General features: G+C 32.0%; 1 protein-coding gene across 1 annotated transcript in view; it reads right to left on the reverse strand.

Annotated features, from left to right (window-relative positions):
- Positions 1-3,009: 3,009 nt before the first annotated feature.
- Positions 3,010-22,103, reverse strand: part of LOC143921633 (neuroligin-1-like) — an 86,350-nt gene continuing 67,256 nt past the window's right edge. Inside the window, exons 11-13 of the mRNA XM_077444986.1 lie at positions 19,794-19,851; positions 3,713-3,832; positions 3,010-3,257 (exon numbers count right to left, since the gene is read on the reverse strand). Of these exons, the coding sequence (XP_077301112.1) occupies positions 3,010-3,257; positions 3,713-3,832; positions 19,794-19,851 (426 nt within the window). The remainder of the gene's footprint in view (positions 3,258-3,712; positions 3,833-19,793; positions 19,852-22,103) is intronic.

Below are 22,103 nucleotides of genomic sequence, written 5' to 3' on the forward strand. Positions count from 1 at the left end.
GGTAAACATCCCGCATGCCTTCGGTCTATTGTTCTTGTCAGAGTGCAAGCTTTTAAAGGGTTTTCAAACGGCGCGCACTCTCAAAAGCAAATAAAAACCTATTTCGTACCAAGCAGTTTCCACGTTTGTCTGTCGGCGTGGAAAAAGTAGGGGTTTTCCGTGGACGGCGTCGAAAAATATATTTACCGTCGGGGTATAAATATCTATTGACGAAATTGAGTTTGAAAAAATAAAGGTTCATAGTACGACGCCACTCATTTGTTATAGAGCTTATAAAAACTTAACCGATTTAATGCCGTCTAAAGCCAGAACAGAGCCATAAAGAAAATAAAGTACAGTTAAAAAAGGTCTCGACCGAAATTAATGATCTAAAAGATAAGGAAATTCAATGCTGTGGGATCGACATTGGAAAAAGTAGTTAAAGCTCAACAAGACGCTTTTTCTTATAAAACCTTTTATACTGATATACATACATATATATAATCAACATTGTATACTTTACACCAGATTTCAATTAAATATACCCATTTATTATCAATTCAAATAGTATTAAATCCAAGGTGTTTTAATTATTTTTGAAATTGCATTTAAATGTTTTAAATATAATATTTTATGGCTCAATCTGGCTATTGTAAAACAAAAGCGTATTGTAAAACTTCTAACTTGAATTTGACACATTTATTTCATTAAAACTTTGAAAACTTTTAATGCATATAATACTTCAGTTAAGTTTTACTAAACATTTATAATAAGATAATAAAAAACCAAATTAAAGTGGACTATTTCTATTAGACTATTACAAAAAATATCTATTACATAAAAATGTACATTCACACTATAATATAAGTATGTATGGAACGCTATCTGCTCGGCATAACAAGGAGATATAGAATACGGAATAAGGCGCAGACACACTGAATCGTACGGCACGGCATATTTAGGCTAATTGCAGTGATGGGAGTATCCTAATATCATTGTTAATTCGTAAAATCTTATTATTTCAAGAAGTTTTTCGTACATTTCTTTAAATTTAATTTTCTATTTCTCAGAAAATTTGATGATTCGATGAATTCGATAATGTCTCTATGATTGTACTGTTCGACAAATGACGACTTTTTTTGTGGTTCAGATACAATATATGACTTTTCTTATAGATCTATGTCCAGTAAACACGAATCTGGTAATAAAAAATGTTGATTGGCTCAAGATTCGGAGATACATATATGTGTTTTTTAAATCGCGCGATTTTTCTATATCTTGGTGTTGTTCGGTAGATGTCTCAAAATCCGTCAATTTTCTGTTAAAAACGAATATTGGAATCTATAGTCGGGTATTTTATCTTTCATTTGTAGTACTTTTCAGCTTTCAAATCTCTCTGAGTAGTCGTCTCAGATTTTGACCAGACTCAGACATCGACCGAACAACACGAAGATATATATGTAGAAAAATCGCGCGATTTAAAAAACACATATTGTACATATCTCCGAATCTCGAGCCAATCAACATTTTTTTATTACCAGATTCGTGCTTACTGGACATAGATCTATAAGAAAAGTCATATCTCGTCTCTGAACCATTTTTCGTGTTGAACAGTGTAATTATGTATTTATATATATAATTTAGTGTTTCTTGATATGTATAAATACATTCGTCACTTCGGAGCGATCTTTAAGACGAGTGTACATGATTGAATAAATCTACATACAATGTATATAAAATTGAATGTCTTTGTTTGTTTGTTTGTTTGTTTGTCTGTCTGTATAGGCTCCTAAACAACTCAACCGATTACGATGGAACTTTCAGAATTTATTGTATGCGTGTCCGGGAAGCTTATTGTGAAAAAAAAAACCTTTTAATAATAATATTCGTAATTACGATTTTACCGACGCGAAAGTTTGAAGCGCCATTGTGTAGTCAAGCAAATTTGTTCGTTGTTAACCACGTTTCCAGATGGTTTTTGACGACACGACTTTGAAGAGTTGAACTCTAACCACTTGAAACGGGAACGGGAACGGGAATTCAACGGGAACGAAAATGCAACGGGAACGCGAACGGGAACGGGAACGGGAATTGCATGCGTTATTGTGGCATTGCAACGCATGCAGGGTTAAACTTGTAAATAAATAAAAAAAATCGTAACATCACATACAATAGAAATTCTAGCGAAACTGCCACGTTTCTTTATAAGTGAGCTGATGAGCAATAAATATACATATGTAATATGTAATTACACAATGTTACGTATAATCAAACATTATTAAAGCGTTTTCAATATGATTATTATTATTATATAAATTTGATCACAAATCAAAATCGAGCTTTGCCAGGCAATAATTCCGCGAATTGTTTTTCACCAAGCAAGCGCACACACAAACTCTCCACAAATACAAATACGATGTGATTAAAATTGAAACATGCGATAAATTACGAATAGCGAGCTCGAATTAACAGCTAAACACGGTTTCAATTAATAAAACAATACGAAGTGTGTGTGCCTTGCGCCCAAATTACCGGAGCGGTTTGTAATAACATCAACACGAGGCGAGCGATAACGCGAGATTAAGATTAATGTTTGGCTACGAATCAAAGAACAACACGACCCACTATTAATTATTCATGTTCGGTGAGCGATTTTGCGGAAGCACTTTTCACGAACGAAGAAAATACGGAAACGGAAGTCGAACGATTAACTCGAGGAAAACGCTGCGAGCTTCGAAAGCTTCATATTTTATGGAATGATGTCTGTTATTTTTAAATTATTCCACTTATACATACACGGTCCATTTTCAACAACAAAATATATCTAAATTTTGTTTTAACTAACGACCTACAATGTTTGCGATCAATTTGTAGTTATTTAAAACAATTATCCAGTTTGTTTTATACGTAAACCTCATCATCCATTATATTAATGCGTGCCAACCTGATCATTCATACATGCTTTTTTATTAATAGTTCCTACACTCGGTCCCTCTTGAAATTTTTCATCTTTCAAGCTTTCATAATATCTCATCTTTCACCCTTTACATTGTTTCGTCTTTCTTTCATCGTAATAATCATCTTCGTCGTCGTCTTCTTCGTCTTCGTCGTACTCGTCGTCCTTGTTGTCCTCATCATTTTATTTGTCGTTTTCTTCTTATTCATCATCTTTTTCATCGTCTTTATGTTTTCTTCATTATCTTCATCGTCTTCGTCTTCGTAGAACTCCTCGCCCTCGTTTTTTTCATCACCTTCTTCATCGCCCTGTTTTTTATCGTCTTCTTCAATTCATCATATATTTAATTCATCATATGTTATAGCCAGCAGCATAACTCGGTCGGTAAGCTTCTGCTTAGCGTCAAGAAGGTGCCAGGTTCAATCCCTGAATGAAAATGAATTTTCCAGAGTATGCTGTTGGTCAGACCTGGATTTGTGACTCCAGGTTGATCGTTTCCTATCTGATTTCATTGTTGAAACGGTTCCCGGAAAAAAAATTGGCTAAAAATCCTTCCTCCCTACTATGTCACCACTATTTGAAGTTTGATTGATGTACAATAAATTTTATGTACAATTCATAGATGTCTCGTTAATTTGCGAGTTTTTCAGTGTCTCGCAATTCAACGACTTATAATAAAAATTCTGCATTTGTATTTGTAATTGGCCAGAAAGGCGCATTAGGATTTACCTGTAAGACCTTCCTGGTATATATGTAAATAAATAATTACATAAATACATATTTCATCGTCTTCTTTGTTTTCTTCACCGTCTTCACTGTCTTCATTGTCTTCATCTTCTTCACCATCCTCATCGTCTTTGATGTTTTCATCGTCTTCTTCATCTTCATTGTCTACATCTTTGATTATGTTATTTTACAAATATTTAATTATAAAAGTCGGAGGGTTTTATTAATAAATACTTCTAATATGGTTATTAAAATTTTCATTCGTACATTGTACACGTGTACACGTACACGTACATTGTACACGTGCATTCGGCATTAAATCACCATTTATTTATGTGTAATTACAGAATTGAACTTCATATGCCTAAATACCAACCGACTGTTGAAATAAATTAATCATTTAATTACAGTTACTAACCATTCAAATATTGATGAATCAATTTGCATACATATGCATGTATGTAAAAAAGCTCTATAGATGGTTTGTCTACTAACCGCAATTTACCTTTTGGGTAACATGTACATATGTATACTCATATTTCATTTAATTTGCTTTACAAAAGAATGTCTGATTGCGACTTTATTTAAAATTAAACTTTCGATGAAATAAAAGTGACTGATGAATTAGTGCGTTGTTTGATCTTAGAAATTTCTTATTCAGTTTAAATATTATATTATATTATGTATATCTGCAGATATGTATGTAGGTACATTCGACTGATTGGAGTTTATGTATAGGTCAATCCGAAAGTGTCCAAAAATAAACCCAAACCCACGTGATATGTATAAACCATGTATATACGTATGTACAATGTAGATTAAATCTTATCGCTCTGTTATGAGAGAGGGGTTGCTTTTAGATGCATCACATTGTATTCTATAGAAGTGTGGGCCGTTCTACTCAAATCTTACACGGATCTTTTGTGAAATTGTGAGCAAAACTTTGACGTGAATTTCGACTCAAGTGAATTACCATGGTATTAGATTATATAGGTAGATCAACGGTTGCCAAAGTTTACATGATAATTCACTCTATCTCCCTTTCTCTCTGTCTGTGAGTTTCCTTCGCGGAAACGACGAGCCCTTCATTACAATTTAAACGAAAGATCAAATTCAATTCCAAAAGGGGGTCTATTAGCTTTGTCTTGAGAATTTATGAAGTCGACGAAATTCGAGAAGTACGCTTTTCTTTTTTAAACTACCATTTTCAGTGTTTAAAGACAACCTCCCTCTTTTTATTACTCAACGTCTTGAATCTCTTCTGGAAAGGTATGTTTATATTATGTATATATAATACGACAAAATACGAGTGTATGTAAATTCACCGGGACATTTGGTCTGTAATATAAATTTATTATCAACGACACGTTGTAGCACTTTACGTTGAAGAAACCTACTTTCAAGCCAAGCTCCAATATTACATACATATACATACGTAATATGTATATGTATGTACATAATTACATAAACAGATTTAATCTTAATACATAGAAAATCGATACATATGTACATATATATAAAAGTAACGAGAACATTCTGATATTTCAAAATACATATTCATGTATTCAGATAAAAACAACATTAATCTTGTAAGTAAATGTGTCGTATAAGTACCTGCTATAAATAAATAAGCTGTCGCTTTGAGCATAAATTTGCATTTTTTATTGCCTTAAATTTCCATATTTTAACTACTTATAAACCTCAATTCGGCAAACAAACGTTTTTACATATCGTTTAGCAAATCTCTGGAATGAATCTTGACTTTTCACTCTTTTTTTTCCCTCATTCCAGTCTAATGATATTTTAAGCATACTGAACGATTTTAAAGCATGCACGTAATAGCAAAAGATTTTCGTATATTATACATACATTGTATATGTCGTAAATGCCACATACACATATGTACGTATGTATGGATGTACATATGTATGTATAACCAAAACTCAGTATATTTTTTGAAATTCATTGCTATCTTTCAACTCTTGAACAATGATTACTTTCTTCTTCAATTCTAATTTATCCACAGGAAGAAATCAGAAACCATCATACCAAAGTCATACTATATAATATATGTATATCGTCATAATCTCGAACGACTTGCGTGAATCTTCCAATCGAATTCCAATCTTCATCTACTCAGTTTTACCACATCTTATTGGTGCCAAACTATTTAAAAATTCCCGAATTTTAATTTCAAAATAATTGATTCGCCTGACGTGGATCATCTGAATGACTGTCTTCAAAATAGCAGTTTATGTCAATGGGTAGAGTGTGCTACTCTGACTGAGATGTCCGAATCCAAACTCCATATTATACCTCAATCCAAAATATATATGTATCAACGACAACTTCAGTAATAATTCTGATCTTCATAAATTTGTTTGATTTCATTTTTGAAATGGTTCTTCACAAATTGATTCACTCGCCTAACCTGGGTAATGATTTATACTATTATTATTCTGAAAAATACAATAAAAAAAACGATTACTTACAGAACTTACATAAGTTATTGTGGCAAAAATTACTTTGTAGCATGATCTTGTATATTATAGTTGACTTTTATAATTTGCAAATTGCCTACTTATTTCTACCCGACCCTATGTACATATAAATCTATGTTTTATTTAATGTCCAAGTGTTCATTTAGTTCATTCATGGACATTGCTAATTTGTTCATACATGAACTATTAGTTTTAGATTAAGTGCTAACAGTCAAATTTTATCTTCAAATAGACTCATCAGGTGTCGCATGAAACTTTAAGCTGTCAAAACATTTAAGCTGTCAAAATATTTGAGATCAAAACGTCAAAAATGTCAAAATTCTGTGGAAAAACCACATTGCAACGTTGCTATAATTTCCGTTTCCACTAAAATATTGGAAACTAGGGAGGTCATACACACTGTCATGTTCCAAAACGCAGTTTATATATTTTTTAAATTACTTGGTTTCACAAACCAAGATTTCATTATTATCATAAAAACGTTACATTTATGTTATTAGTAGATATATTCGAAAACTGCAGATTTAATCATGGAACGATGATGAATTTAAAATTAGATACGTAGAACTTTGTTTCACTAATTAACTTTGGTTCACTTTGTTCTGCTGCTGTGCTGACCGTCACTTTCGGGGTCGATATTAATGACTACCACTATCGGAATCTCGATAGTGATGACTGCCACTCTCGGAGTCAATGGTGATGGCTAACTTATGTGATCAAATCGTGATCTACATAAATGATTTTTATCTTTTGGGTTGGGCAAAGTCCGGCATTATTGGGTTGGGCAAAGTACGGCACTTCTGTCTTATCTGACTATCCCTTTACAGGAATTTTAATGGACTTATTACTCACGTATACGAATGTGAGAAAGTGAATTCAATTATTGTGGGAACTACATTGATAAGCGAGGTAAATAACAATACATAAAGGATGGAACAAACGTTTTACAAGATTTGGTCAGATTATTCATGGTCAGATTGGTTCATGCGTGAACAAACCAGTATTTTAATTTTATTTTATTTTATTTTTTACATACATATTTTTACATACATATATACAAATATACCAGGAAGGCTTAACAGGTAAACCCCAAATGCGCCTTCCTGGTCCACATAATTATTACATAGATACATGTAAATCTAAACAATATCTGACATCTATGGTCAGATATTACAAACATCGTATTAATACGATAAATAACGATGAATAACTTTCATGTAACAATACGAATTTTATATTCGATAAACAACCACAGAGACATCTATGGTGAGCAATATGGCGAAACCGAAGATATAACAATAACTAAAGATTCGCAACAGAAAATTGGGAAGGAAACGCCAATTTTACAGGAATCGTTTCAATGAAAATCAGAAAAATTGGAAAATTCTGATAAGAAACGATCGACCTTGACAAACCAAGGTCTGGCCAATAGCGAGACTTAGCGGGAATCAAACTCGTAACATCAAGTACGAGATAATTCATCATTCACCACTAGACCACGCTACTGGTATGTTCATGAATGATCGAAATGTACACTTGGACTGTAAGCATAGAATATAACTGATTTCTAGAGGGATACACATCATCTATGTATGGAGATCGCTCCCATATTCTCATGAAGTTAGGAATATCGCAAGCAATAAATCAAGCCGTGCGTTACATCAGCCTCCTTCACACACATATATACATACACACATGTACGCTTAAGATCCTCGAACCGTTTATTTGTCGATCGATTTGCAAGAAGTCCTTAACCGTATCGCCATCCGATATGCATTACGCGGTCCCTCGGCCCGTGGAGCTGAGATCCCCGGGGCGCCGTTGCCGAACAATAAGCCGTTTCTTACGTAGGACGGGGGGTTGGGGGAGGCTGGTGTGGTCCCAGTGGGGTGACCATGTACAGTCTGCAATAAAATCGTCCCGCATTAAAGATTATTCCACATCCCATTGAGTCTAATAAAAAGGTGGGTTGGGGATATCCACGGCCGAAACGTGCCCGGGCCCGTTTCCAAATCGTGATTGCGTCTTATCGGAGCCCACTCACCCACCCACTGCCTCCCCCACCGTCACTTGATATATCGTTATTGAATCCGTAGGATAGGCGAGCGCTCCGAATTGGTCGCGCATTATAGGCGCTGTTTAATAAATTTCGATACCGAGTCGGTACGAGTGGTATTTGTCGAAAATGTGCTGTATATGAGGTTTTATTGATGTGTTAGGGGTGGGTTTTTTACTAGGTTGTTTTTGCGGGGGTGTGCTGGCGCGATTTCGATTTATGACATGTAATAGTCAAATACATCTGTGTATTTACTTACTCATTAAAAGCCGGTCACCATTCACAATTGGATGAAAGATATTCCATGACGCATCCATTTGTCTCTGTCCTGAATAGCATTCGTCCACCTAATCCAATGAATTTTGCTTACTTGATCCACCTACCTCACATATCTACATACTTTTGGGTATATATCGAGTATACTTCTGCTGTCCATATTTCGTCCATTCTCTCAGCCACATATGTAGGTACATAATCCACCGCCAATGCGTTCATTTATATGTAGTTCATTCGTACATGCGTTCAATTATAAAACTATTTACAACGAGTTTACTTTTTAAGTTTTTAGATTAATTCCGATCTAATAAATGTATGTGTGTCAACTTAAATTAACTTGTTTGAAAAAATACTCTTCAAACTTCTAAAGTCATCAAATTATAGCGTACTTGTATAGCTTAAGCCTTCAAAAAACTTTTAATATAAAATTACATTAAAATAAATATAGCTATTCTCGCAAAGATGCATAATAAATATGATAATAGTACAAACATATGTAAAACGTTAAGAATTTATTTATATGACTAAATATAAAAGCTTAGGTGTACATATTATACTAAATTTAAATCATATCCATACTCCTTAAGCTTTTATATACGTTTTGTATAATATTTTTAATATTTTATTTAAGTGTCCTCTATTCATACAAACTATCGAAAAAAACACACAATACATTTTATAATTCATTTAATGATAGTAAAACTGCTTTCCACTAAAAGCTTTGGATAAATAATAAGTATTTTATAACATTAAACAAAAAAAGAAAATTTATCATGTTTCATAAGTAGAGACACGTATTTTAAGCATCTATTTTTGTCAATTGTAGCATATTCATTTCGGATTTTAGCGTTTTAGATCATTAAAAATGTTTAATTCTGGCATCTATTTTTATTAGACTTAAATTACAAATAATGCGCAATTTCGATTTATTTTTACAAAATTTAAATGCACATACCTACATACATACATACAATTTAAAAATTACACAATAATTAAATAATAGAAAATTGCAAAAATGTTTTGTAATTGAAATATAGGATGAAAAATAAATAAATACAAAAAACATGAATTAAAATTTATTAAAACTAAACATGGAGCATGTATCCACAGTTTCTTATTTAAGATTTGTGCGACTCTTCATATTAAATTTTCGTTGCCATCAATAATAATGTTATACTTTTCTAATAGGATCCTTATAATAGGATCTTTATAATAGGATCCTTTTATAATAGGATCCTTCTATATTATTATACTTAATTATCGTTTAAAAAATAGTCTCATATCCTTCCAAACGATATTTTTTTTCATAAAAACCGAAATGTTGAATTTCGAGCCTGCCACATATGGATTGAATTGTTCACCCAATCTTTGGAAGTATAAATTTTGTGATTTTAGCATATATTCGCCAATATTTGCGATTTTAGCATACATACATATATTGGCATATTTTATGAATTTCGTTCTCATATTTTATATGAGCATTTATTAGAATCAGCAAAATGCTAAAAACACGTGTCTCTACTCACAAGCAAAGTTAAACAAACATATTTTAAAATGTTATTAAACAATTTATTCTTTCCTAAATTCGTACGAACATATGTATGTACCTATATGCGAAAATTTAATAAACTTTGAAAAACAATTTTCAACCAAGGCTGTTTTAATTATTATGCTCTATTAAATTTCATGTAAAGCATAAGAAAAACTCATCGTTGCGTGATATGCGTATAATACATCGTCGGTACAAAATTCTGTTTATTTGTTTGTTTGAAATGTATGCAAAAAACAAAGTACATACGAGGCTGACGCATTATTTATTTTCCTATTCAAATTCGATTCACATTTGCATGTTTTTGTGACGCTCAGAACGTTACCGAAGTACATTCACTTTGTAGGCACACTCACCGTTGAGTGTTCAAACGCTATCAAAAGCTGCAAGGAAACGCTGAAAGCTTTTGTGAAAATTACATTTAAACCGGTTCACGTGGTTTGCGATAGTTCTGATTCCACAGCCCGGTTAAAATTATATCAAAAGGTTTCACTTTCGAGTTCGCAAACGGACTAATTTGTCGGAAAAACCACGCATCGCCACGCCTCGTTGCTTCGGAATCACTCTCGTATGTATTTTCATACTTTGGGCCAATTTGTACTTCTTTGAAAGTTCGCATTTCGCCGCACAGAAGATAAAGCCTTAAAATAAACCGCCACACAGACAGACGAGATATTCTCCCTCGGCCGTATTAAATCTCCCTTTAAAAGAGGAAAGATTCACAAAACGGTCCGCGTAGAGAGCGGGTGGCCATTAAAGATATTACCATTTTTGCTAGGCGAAAGCAAAACTTTTCTGCGAATGATTTCAATTATGCTTTCTTTTTTGTTTTTCATTTCGGGGAAACTTTTCCCGACGCCCATTCCCACTTCGTCTCCCATTCTCTCCAGAGACAAGATACACTGTGCGGTCTGGACAAATAGAGAAAGTGCTGAGGGTGTTTATTGGGTCCGAAAATTACACGTTACCAAGCTGTGCCGTGGAATACAGCAGTTTGGCGTCTGGACGTCTGGCATTTTAACCTTTAACGCTCTTAATGAAAATGAAGTCAGTTATTATAATGAGTCTGGGTAAGGCGTGGAGCTGTGGACCCAATTTCCCTGGGACCGGTGCTCGGAAAACCCCATACTATGGGCCAACACTAACCATAATTGATACGAGCAAAACGAGACTATTCATCAGACGAGAAGGAAATTGCACAAAGTGGCCAATTCGCACTGATGATACGTTTTCGCTCCATTTCTATATGTAATGAAAATCAAAATTTAATCACTTACGTATTCGTAAGATAATTGCCATTATAAGCAAGCTTATTGTTGCAGAAATGTCATAACGAACAATTCTTCCTCCAAGTGTTGTGATCTTGAATGTTGAGTGCTGTTTCGTTAGTTTTCTATGAAAAAATAAATCATCTGGCATTAAAAGTATTATAATTTATTGAAAACATTCAATGCTATGTTAAAAAGCCATCCCGAATCAAACCGAAATCCAAAAATGTTTATTTAAAACTTTGGGTCGCCTATATATCATACCTTCCTTCCGCGAGCCAAAGTTTTAACTAATATATTTAATTACATCCATCCTCTAGTATATGTACATATTATATCTTTATATCCTTTACGTTAATCATCTAGTATACATACATATTATTTTTGACTCATATAAAGAAATTTCTCTAAAATTATCGTTTAATATAATAATAATAGTAATGAATAATATAATAATTTCTTTATATGAATCGAAAATAATATGTATACATAATGATTACAATTATGTATAAACAAACCCCGGTCATTGACCTCGCAACCTTCAATATTATAAATTACATATACATACAGTCCCTGACCAGAATATTACGCCACCCCTCTCGAGATGCGTTTGTCGACGTCGTACTGTTGACGTAGATATTTCACGTTTTCGTCCTTTAATTGTTGTTGAATATTTTTTTTTGTAATAAATCGATTCTTGGGAACAAGCCTGGCGATTTTTCGATCCACACGAGGGCCAAATTTTTTTTTAGTACCACTATTAGCTCGCCGATTGAGTGTCGGATCGCAATCAGCCTTCAGATTTTGTTTTATTTTTCTAATAGACGCCCTACTAACACCCTCCATTGTCACGATTTTGTTTTGAGAAAACTTTCCTGTATTTAATAATGATGTAATGTTTGCAATTTTTTCTTTAGAAAGATCTGATTTTCTACCCATCTAAAAAAATCCAATAAAAGTTTTACAAGCAATTTAAATCACAAAACAAAGTAAAATTTCGAGATATTAAATACCAACTTACCTTAGAAATATGATAAAGTTGCAGTAAAAGAGAAAAAAACACAGTGCTTTTAACAAAATAATGAATGATTTTAACGGAAACGCACGTCAATATTGAACAAAATTCAGACGCAAACCGATTTCAAACATCTTTTTTGTGTTTTTGAAGACCTTTTGAGGGATAATCCACCGATATTTTTTTGCTAGTGAATAGAGTTGCATTTAAGGATAAGATCACAAAAAAAATGAGGCCAAAAGTTCCCATAATGAGTTATTTACGACCGTGACAAATTTACCCAAACGCATCTCGAGAGGGGTGGCGTAATATTCTGGTCAGGGACTGTATATGTAGATCGCAATTTTATAATTCATTAAATTTAGAACGCTTCCTTTGTCAGTCCGAATCGCAATCGTTAAAATATAGTTAATTTTAATTAAAAAATATATATTTAATTGTTCAAAACCTCGCTAAATAAAATAATTATTACGTATTTTTATATGGCGAGAAGGAAACAATTTAAATTAATGTTAAAAAAAAGGCCAATTGAAAATTTGACGTTGGCTTCGTCGCTAACTCTCTGAACTCAGGTATACCTATAAGAGGATATTTGTGTTCGCGCGAGGGTACGCGGGTTCGATTCCGAATGAATTTATTCAAAATTTAGCCTTTTTATCAATTTATTATTATTTTCGGCTAGCGTTAGGACACACACACATAGTATAGCTTCTTTATATATGTACATATATATATAATTATTATATATATTGTTTTAATATTTTTTTTATATTTATTTTTTTAAAAAAACTCAATTTACCAAAGAAAGGCTAATTTTTATAGTATATTTTATACTGAAAAATAATTAATAAGTTTGTGTTTTGTCATTTTCATTCATAAAATACAATATTAGGATCATTCGTGTGATTTAAAGCGATTCAAAATGGAACGAGACGATATTGAAAAAGCTGGACACTCGTATGCGAAGTCCTCTAATGAATTTCAAAGTGATCGAACATAATTGAAAGCTCTTCCCGCTCGGTACACGGGGAAGACGGGAAGCAATCCATTAGACTGGAAACGTGTTTAAAATCGATTTTATTCGTTTTATAGCTTTAATTTCCTACACTTAACGTTTGGAATTCACACACACACACACACACACAGACACCTACTCAAAAGCGTGCCACCTGCAACAGGGATAACCGTATTACCGTTAAATTTACATCATTTTCCACTCTCGTCACCTGACGACGCCTAAACAGCCAGAACAGGTTGACTTAATTACTTTACCCTCGTTATACAAAATTCAAAACATAATTTTTCACGGAAATTCGACCTTTTTGAGCGCGGCAGAAATAAAATTTTAATATAAGTAATAAAAAATATACATATGTAAGCCTCAATATAACACGTCGGAGAAATCGTAGCAAGTTTACCCGTGATTAGATTAGCGTAAATATATTGAGTCATGAGTTAATAATTAATTACGACTTCTAGCCAGTTTCTCGTAACGCAAATCCTTCTCCACCTATTATAAAGTCATATAGTCGTGGAAAAGCAAACTAATACAACTTAGTCGAGAGCCAAGGGGCGCGTACAACTGTTGTACAATAGACTTGTGCTTTAACGACAATATCCAAAAGTTTCTTGCTCGGTTGCAAGTCCGTTCGTTCGTCTCCAACGACCCTGGAATAATCGGGCACATATACATACACAAAGTCTTTGTTTTATTTCTTACGACTCGTCTTTGTATTAATCCTCATAACAAAAGTACGTTAATTACGCTCGGCCATTATGTGAAGACGCTCTCTCATCCCTTTGCTTGTTTTTCCTCATCCCCTCGGTTTCCTACCCTTTTGAAGTCTGAATCTCTGTGGCTGCGACTTTCCACTGAAACTTTTCCTGGGCGTGATTATAATTTCGGTTCAAAATGCTCTCGTCCGAATACGGTCTTCTTCGTGCACTGATTGCTGAATTCATAAAAATATTATTCGACTTTGTATCCAGTTTCCCACCTGTCGTAAATTCGGCTTTGATCTCTACGAACGGGCTGTGGGCAAAAAGCTTCGAGTACTTCCTTATCCTGCGTCCGAGACGTGAACGTCCGGAATTGTAAATGAATTTAAATATTTTAAACACTTTTCTGCCTCCCTGTAGACACCGGTCGCATACAAACGTACTCCTTAAGGAATGGAAATCGTCAGAATTTTTCTGACTGGGATTTTTACTTAAAAAGTAAGCTTTTACTCGTTTCCACTATATATATGTGTGAGAAAATTGGATTTCAATTTTATATGAACTGCGAACTTGTACACCTTTGTGACAATATTAACACCCAGATACTTCAATTGCTTAATATATTCAAAATGTTTTATAAAAATTTGTATATACAATGTTCATATTCATTACATTATATCCAACATCAAGGTAACGGAAAATATGATTTGACCTTAACCTTTCGAAAAAGCAATTACCTCTTAAAAGTAATTATTATCTCAGGTTCTTAAAATCTTGTGTTTAAAAAGATTTTTTTAGCATAATTATTTTATTTTATGCTTTTTAGAGTTCCAGAATTTTTGTGTTTTAATTTGGAGCAGTCTAATTCTTCAATGTAGAGTTCATTTAGTAATTTCACCTTGTTAATATCACCGTCTTTTTTCTATATACATATATATATATATATATATATTTATATATATATATATATATATATATATATATATATATATATATATATATATATATATATATATATATATATATATATATATATATATATATATATATATATATATATATATATATATATATATATATATATATATATATATATATATATATATATATATATATATATATTATTGTTGACACTCTCATTCCTGAGGAAATTATTAGTTTTCCAATGAGGACTATGAACCCTCCAGAACATCTTTCTCCAATACTTTCTGCGCTAAGTGAAATTTACGTAGAGGTTAGGATTTGGACAAAACACTACAATAGTTGGGTCACGAATTTCACCAATATATTACTCTATCTCATATATGTATTAGTAAATTGCAAACTTATGTGAGAAAGCTTGTTATATTAAGTTGAGATGAGTAAATGAGAGTGAAAATGTAACTGTTTATCATGTGATTTAAATGAAGGGGCGGTAGAAAGACTTGTTTGGATAGATAGCTGTCATTGCTTCTGTCTGTCACAAGATTCCGATGTCATTTCTAATGAGTTCGTTGATGATTAAACTCCTCTAGCTAGGATTGTAAATAGGTTTTTGAGCTCTTTTTCCTATAATGCTTTAGATTAACATTAGAATAATATAATACTGTGATTAATAACCAAATTAAATTAAATTGTAAAATAGAAAATGATCAGTAGATCAGTAGCTATTAAAATAGATATAAGATGTATTGTGAACATAATTTCGTAATAATAAAAAGCATTAAAAAAAAAAAAAAAAAAAAAAAAAACTCCTCTAGCTTTAGGTCGGAGACTTCCCTCAATGTTAGCTAACCCCCTGTATGTCCTTTTGATATCAAATCGACCTGATGAGTGGATGTGGTCCATAATTAGATTACAATTTTTTGACGGGCAGGAATATCACTGAACTAACAGAGTGAAGCTGATAAAATTCTTGTAAAAATTAGAGCAGCAGGATATTGAAAATAAGCCTCTGTATCATGTATCATCTCTATTATTCATGAAACAACTAGTATAAATTGTATATTGGCATAAAATATATTTTGTTTACATAACTCTGATTTTATTAAAATATTTTTTCAATTTGATGTGAAATCTGGTAGGATAATATTAAATTTCGAAAAAATAAAGTATGCAAAATCTGTAAAGCGTTCTCAATTGGAAGGTATGCAAATTGGCTTATTTTTTTAACCGCATATGTGCTATCGTTGTGCTGTATTTAATTATCCATTGAAAAATCGTTAACGATTCTCGTAATCGAAAACGATTTTGCGGAAAATTTCAAACGGGATAAGCTTTCTCGCATCACCATCTATCCTTATTATGTTTGCGTGATTTTATAAAAAAAATAAAAACATGTAAACGTGATCAGATATCGATGCTAGAATCAAATTTTCACACAATCGCATTGTATTATACATATAATCTATATATTGATACTTCGTATAATATATGTATAGATAATTTAAATATACAAGGAAAAGGTTGAAGTCTCCTCTGAAAAAATCTCATATCTATTATTTAGTAACTAAGTTTGTATTATTTTATTTTTTATCGAGAAGCGTAGGAATGTCTTTATCCCCACCAAAAATCGAAGTCGAAGGTCACCTCATCTGCAAAACAATTTTCGGAAATTTCTAAGATACCGATACTAACTTATTTTTACAATGTGGTTAGCTTAGAGACATAGCCTTACTTACCTCATACATATGTATATATATGTAAAAATTTAAAATCTACTCATTCCACATTTTCCAAATCTATACAGAAATATTTAAGAAGAATCTCGTGCTTTTTTATTTAAAAAGTAAATTTTTTCGCCGGAATGGGAACGAAATTTGAAGGCGGAATTTCGCATTGTAAATTCAAAATGTTGTAAATTTCTCGAAAAGCACAATGAAAGTCGCCCGTGGAAAAGCTAATAATATTCAGCGTGCGGATTTACGGGGACATGGGCAAGTTTATGAAAACCGAGGGTAACCCAACCCAAATAATATACGACCCGAACGAATTTCATTCTTTCTTCGACATCGACACGTATCCTCGGGAAAGCATTACCATTAAAGGGTTCGCCTTATCCAGAATTAATTTTCGGTCAAAAAGACTAATCTCATATCACAGAAGACCCACTCGAACGGATCAAAGTGGATCGATATCGTTAATTAACGGCCTAGGAACATTTCATTGTATATGTATAATATTTGGATAAAACTCGCCTAGGTAATTATTATATTTCGTTTTCTCTCATAATTTCGGAAGTTTATTTTGAGAGAATACTTCGCAGTTAAATTAATGAAGGTCATTATTTTGTTAATCAAAATATAGCGCTTTCAAAAATGGGGAACGTAATTCAATCGTCGTTTTCGCTGTATTCTTGCTAAATTCTGTTGGGAATAAGCGTTTGCAGTTTCATTTTTAATTATGTCGATATGCATGTATGTATGTATGTCCATATAGACACAATAGATCATTTAAGTTTTACAAATATTTCAGTAAACGTATTATTTTATTATAAAAAAGAAATATTAATTAAAACTAACCCATTTTCAACATAATATGAATGATGATGTTATACATACATATATATGTACATATGTACATACATTATCTATACTTATATATTTTTATTGTTTAGTTTTATATCGATATAAATCAATTACTTAGGTTGATCTTGACATTTTACTTGATAGTAAATTATATTTCCGTTTTCATATTTATTTAATAATCAACAAGGCATATAGGAATTTGGGTCTCACTTTTACATAGACTACCAAAGCACTTTAAATCCTATAGCACTGTTGCTTTGCTTTTCAATACATATGTAAGAAGTCGTCTGAAACTGTCTAGTACTGTTTAGAATCCATTCTATCGAGTGTATATGTATTATATATTAATTTTCTAGAACAAATAACTAAAAAAATCCATTTCTAATATAATGCAATTCCAGATTTCTTGTTTCCTTACAATCTAGGAATAAATTTTTTCATTTATTTTTTTGTTTAAGTTAAGCTTTTGAATTATACGATTCATTTTATCCAATGTCCAATCAGATCTCTCCGTAATACTTCATTGTTTCACATTAATCCGTGCTCTACCAACTACATATTCCCGTAATTACTTTTTATATAGAACTGGTACTTTTCTTTAAAATATTCCCTCTCATCCGTTTCATCGTACTTTTTTGCTATTTCTAATTTTCCATTATTTGGTATTCTTAGTATAAAATATATCTACCACTATTCAATGCTTTCCTTCTTTGTTTTTGTTTTATTTCATTGCTTTAATTTATTTTTAAGAACTTTTTTGGAATCAATGTTATGTTATGTAAGTGCTTTCTGTTTAATAAAAAAATAAAAATAAAAAAACAATGTTTACTAGAATTATAGTTTTAAAGTGCATTTTTAGTTTTTTGACTATTCAAAGGAAAATTATACATATAATATATGTATAATGTAAGTACTTGTATACATATATATGTACATACATACATAATTAATGCGTCATAATCAAATAATTATATAAAAAAGTAACCCAAATCCTTGTTTTCAAATAACATATCTATATTTCAAAATTATTTTTAATATTATGCCCAAATCCAAAAAAAGCCACATATTACATAATCTAATCTATAATTTTGAAACAGACTGTGTAAGTTTGTAAGTATTGTTGGTTGGTAATCGAAAACAAATCAGTTTATATAATGATTCGATGTATATTTTTTTTCGATTCAAATAAATTTAATAAAAAAATAAATGAATATTTCCTATTAGATTCGCCATGTTTAAGCTGTTTATATTACAAATACTGAGTGAAGCCGGGTAAAACTAGTTCAATATATTAAAAAAAATACTATTTTCAAAACGAAGAATATTAAAAAAAAAAACGTTTTACTTAAAAATAGTAGAATAAGATACATTTATTGCATGTTATATTACTCACAGTTGCTATTAAAAAAAGCCTTGTTTTGAAATGAGCTTTGTAAGCATTTGCAATTTTAATCCTTTCTTTCTTATTGAAGGATGTTTACCATGACTTTAAAGGCCCTTTATTTATTCTAAGAGATAGACTTTCAAAATCTAAATGAACGATTAGCTGAACGTTTATAGTTAGGTATTAATATATGTACATATGTACATACATATATACATACGCTAATCATCAATTGATATGTAGTTGCAATCAATTGATGATTGTTCGAGTTATTTATTTACCGGAAAATATAAAATTACAGCAGGTGGACGAAATATTTATGCCAGGGTGCTGCGGCGTGGGGAACTTAAGAAAACGACCGGATCAAAGGCAGGGCAAGGAAAGGGGTTTCGATCCAATTTACGGCAATTCTCTTGGTATTTGCGTTCGCAAACCAACCCTTCGCCACTGGCAAACCCCGTGATTTAATTCACCCACCTTTAAGGTAAACGGAACTCCTCCTTAGAATGCCGCTTTGTAAACTATTAGCGACGACGGGCGAGCAAACAACACTTACTCTATCTCTTTACGCGCCGAATTTTCCACTTGTGAGTGTCCGACGCTTTTCCGAGATATCGCGCCCATATCATAAATGCACACATACATACATTCGCATTCACAATGCAAATTCGTGCAGTGGCGTCCCCAGAACAAATGGTAATTCGGCGTGTCGGGATTCTGGCGCAGCTTCCTCTCTATCTCCCCGTCGCTAGCTCTCCTACTATTCATACTGCCGGCTGGAGCATTTGCATTACGGATTAATGGCCGGTCGAAAATGTTCCACACTGGATTATTGTTACAAATTAATTGCGCTCAAACATGAGCCGGCAATGGGCTCACTTCTCACGGCCGCTTTTGATGTACCGCTGATGTTTGGCTGAAATCACAATGTTAAAATCACTCCATACTACACAAAAATTTGTCTTTGATAAATTGTAATTTATACATGCCTCTTTTACGTTTCACTTACGATTACAATTCAGGAAAAAGTTTGCCTCTTATCCGATCGTTTTCATACTTTGCCATATTGCTCATTTTGGTCATCAATATAAGTAAATGGATCCTCTGCCACATTACGATGGTGCAAAATATCATGTAAGACGCGTTTGAAATTTGAATTTCTGAAGACTGCCCGACATTTATCCAGTTTTTAGTTTTAAACAAAGATGGCGGTAGTAAAATTAAATTATTTGTATTTTTATTCAAAATAATAATTTTATATACATATTATAGAAGAGGGATGTTTTTAAAAAACTTTTTTTTATAATATAATTATAATTGTACTTAGTATAAATTGTTTTAGGCATATCGATCATTTTAAACTTCCAGTGAAGAAATATAAATTAAATTTAAAATGTTAAAGATATGGCAACTAATACATACATATATGAGCCGCTGTGTTATATTTTATATTTGATATTTATCTGCTTTTATTAATTGCTATTGTTTTTTATGATTATGTATAAACTAGTGAATAGCCCGATGAAATATCATCGAATGGGTATAAAATTATTATATACTCGTATAAAACTAAAAAAAAATCCGGAACCGGAACCGTTATTTTCGTAGACTCTCATAGATAGTTTTCAATTCTTTATTTGTAATAATTTTCAATTCTTAAAGTTAACGTTTACAAAATTTTAATTAAAGTTAACAAAATTTAATATTTTCCGATTATACACAAACGGTCATTGACCTCGTAACGTTGAATATTATTATTACACATAACAAATTACGTGCATATACATATGATGTGTATCTACAGCACGTATTCTGGGCGAGGATATGGCGTTTGGTGCGGGCTCGTGAGAACATTTCGTTTGAATCGGAGGGTCCGAGGTTCGATTCCCGGCGCCCGCGGTGAATGAAATCAATTTTTTTCTCGAATATCGTCAAAATATAAATAATTTAAATAAATTTAAATTTAAATTTAGATAAAAATAAATATATAAAAAAATGGTTCAAAACCTCGCTAAATGAAATTATTAAAATTACGTATTTTTATATATGGCGAGAAGGAATATTTCAATTAATGTTTAAAAAAAAAAGGCGAAATGAAGAATTGGATTTGGCGTGATGTACGTGGCCATTAGCTCAATTTATACCTATATTCAGGTTATTTGGGGTGATCGGTTTGAGTCACGACAAAGTCGTCTCGTCGAAAAATGAATTTATCGATTTTTATCGATTCATTCATTATTTTCGGCGAGAGTTAGGACACACACACACACACACACACACAGATTACCGTTTTTATATATATAATGTATTTTTGTCTGTGTATATACATACATACAATGTTTATATTTATTTTTCTTTTATTTGACATTCCCTTCTTTGTTGTTTTTTTATTATTATTTGTAATTATTATTATTATCCGCTATTATATAGCTTATTATTTTTATGATTGTGTTAAATGTGTTGTATATATGTATATGTTTTGTTTTTGTCATGAATAATTTCTTTAGTTATTATTTTGTTTATTTTCTGTTGCATTTTTGACCATTGCGGCCAGTGGCGCATTAGGAATTCTTGTAATGCTACAATGGTCCAAACTTTAAATAAATAAATAAATAATTGGGAGTGACATAAGTCCACTTTTTTTCGTTTCGAGAAATATTATATCTCGCTAACAATTAAATATAATAATATAATATAACAATATTTTAAAACACTGGTGGCCTGTTTACTTTTATTCTGTTTATTTTATACGTTTATTCTGCTTTTCTAATATTCTGGACATATCGAATTCAAATAAGTGATAAAAATTTGCGAATTAAGTCAGACTGAAATAGTATGTTTGGATCTGAAAATTGGGCGTCCCCCATTTTCAAATATAACGGTTCATGTGTAGCAACATATTACGTATTGAGGTCTGTTTATAATATCCAAATCGACATAATATTGCACAGCACTATACGGAAAAGACGAGTTTTGTTCATGCTATACAGCACGGCTTGTTTTCACCACGTTTTTGCTTGTTTTGAACGAGTGCAGAGCAAAATCGGCTTTTATTTACATACATTACAGAGTGCGACAATATGGCGCAATATTTTTTGTGTTTTACTGTCGAGTCAATATTGTCACAATATGATATTTTTGAAAATATTTATATGCATACAAATGTAT

The sequence above is a fragment of the Arctopsyche grandis genome, chromosome 13, assembly GCF_051622035.1.
Source record: "Arctopsyche grandis isolate Sample6627 chromosome 13, ASM5162203v2, whole genome shotgun sequence".
Lineage (NCBI taxonomy): Eukaryota > Metazoa > Arthropoda > Insecta > Trichoptera > Hydropsychidae > Arctopsyche > Arctopsyche grandis.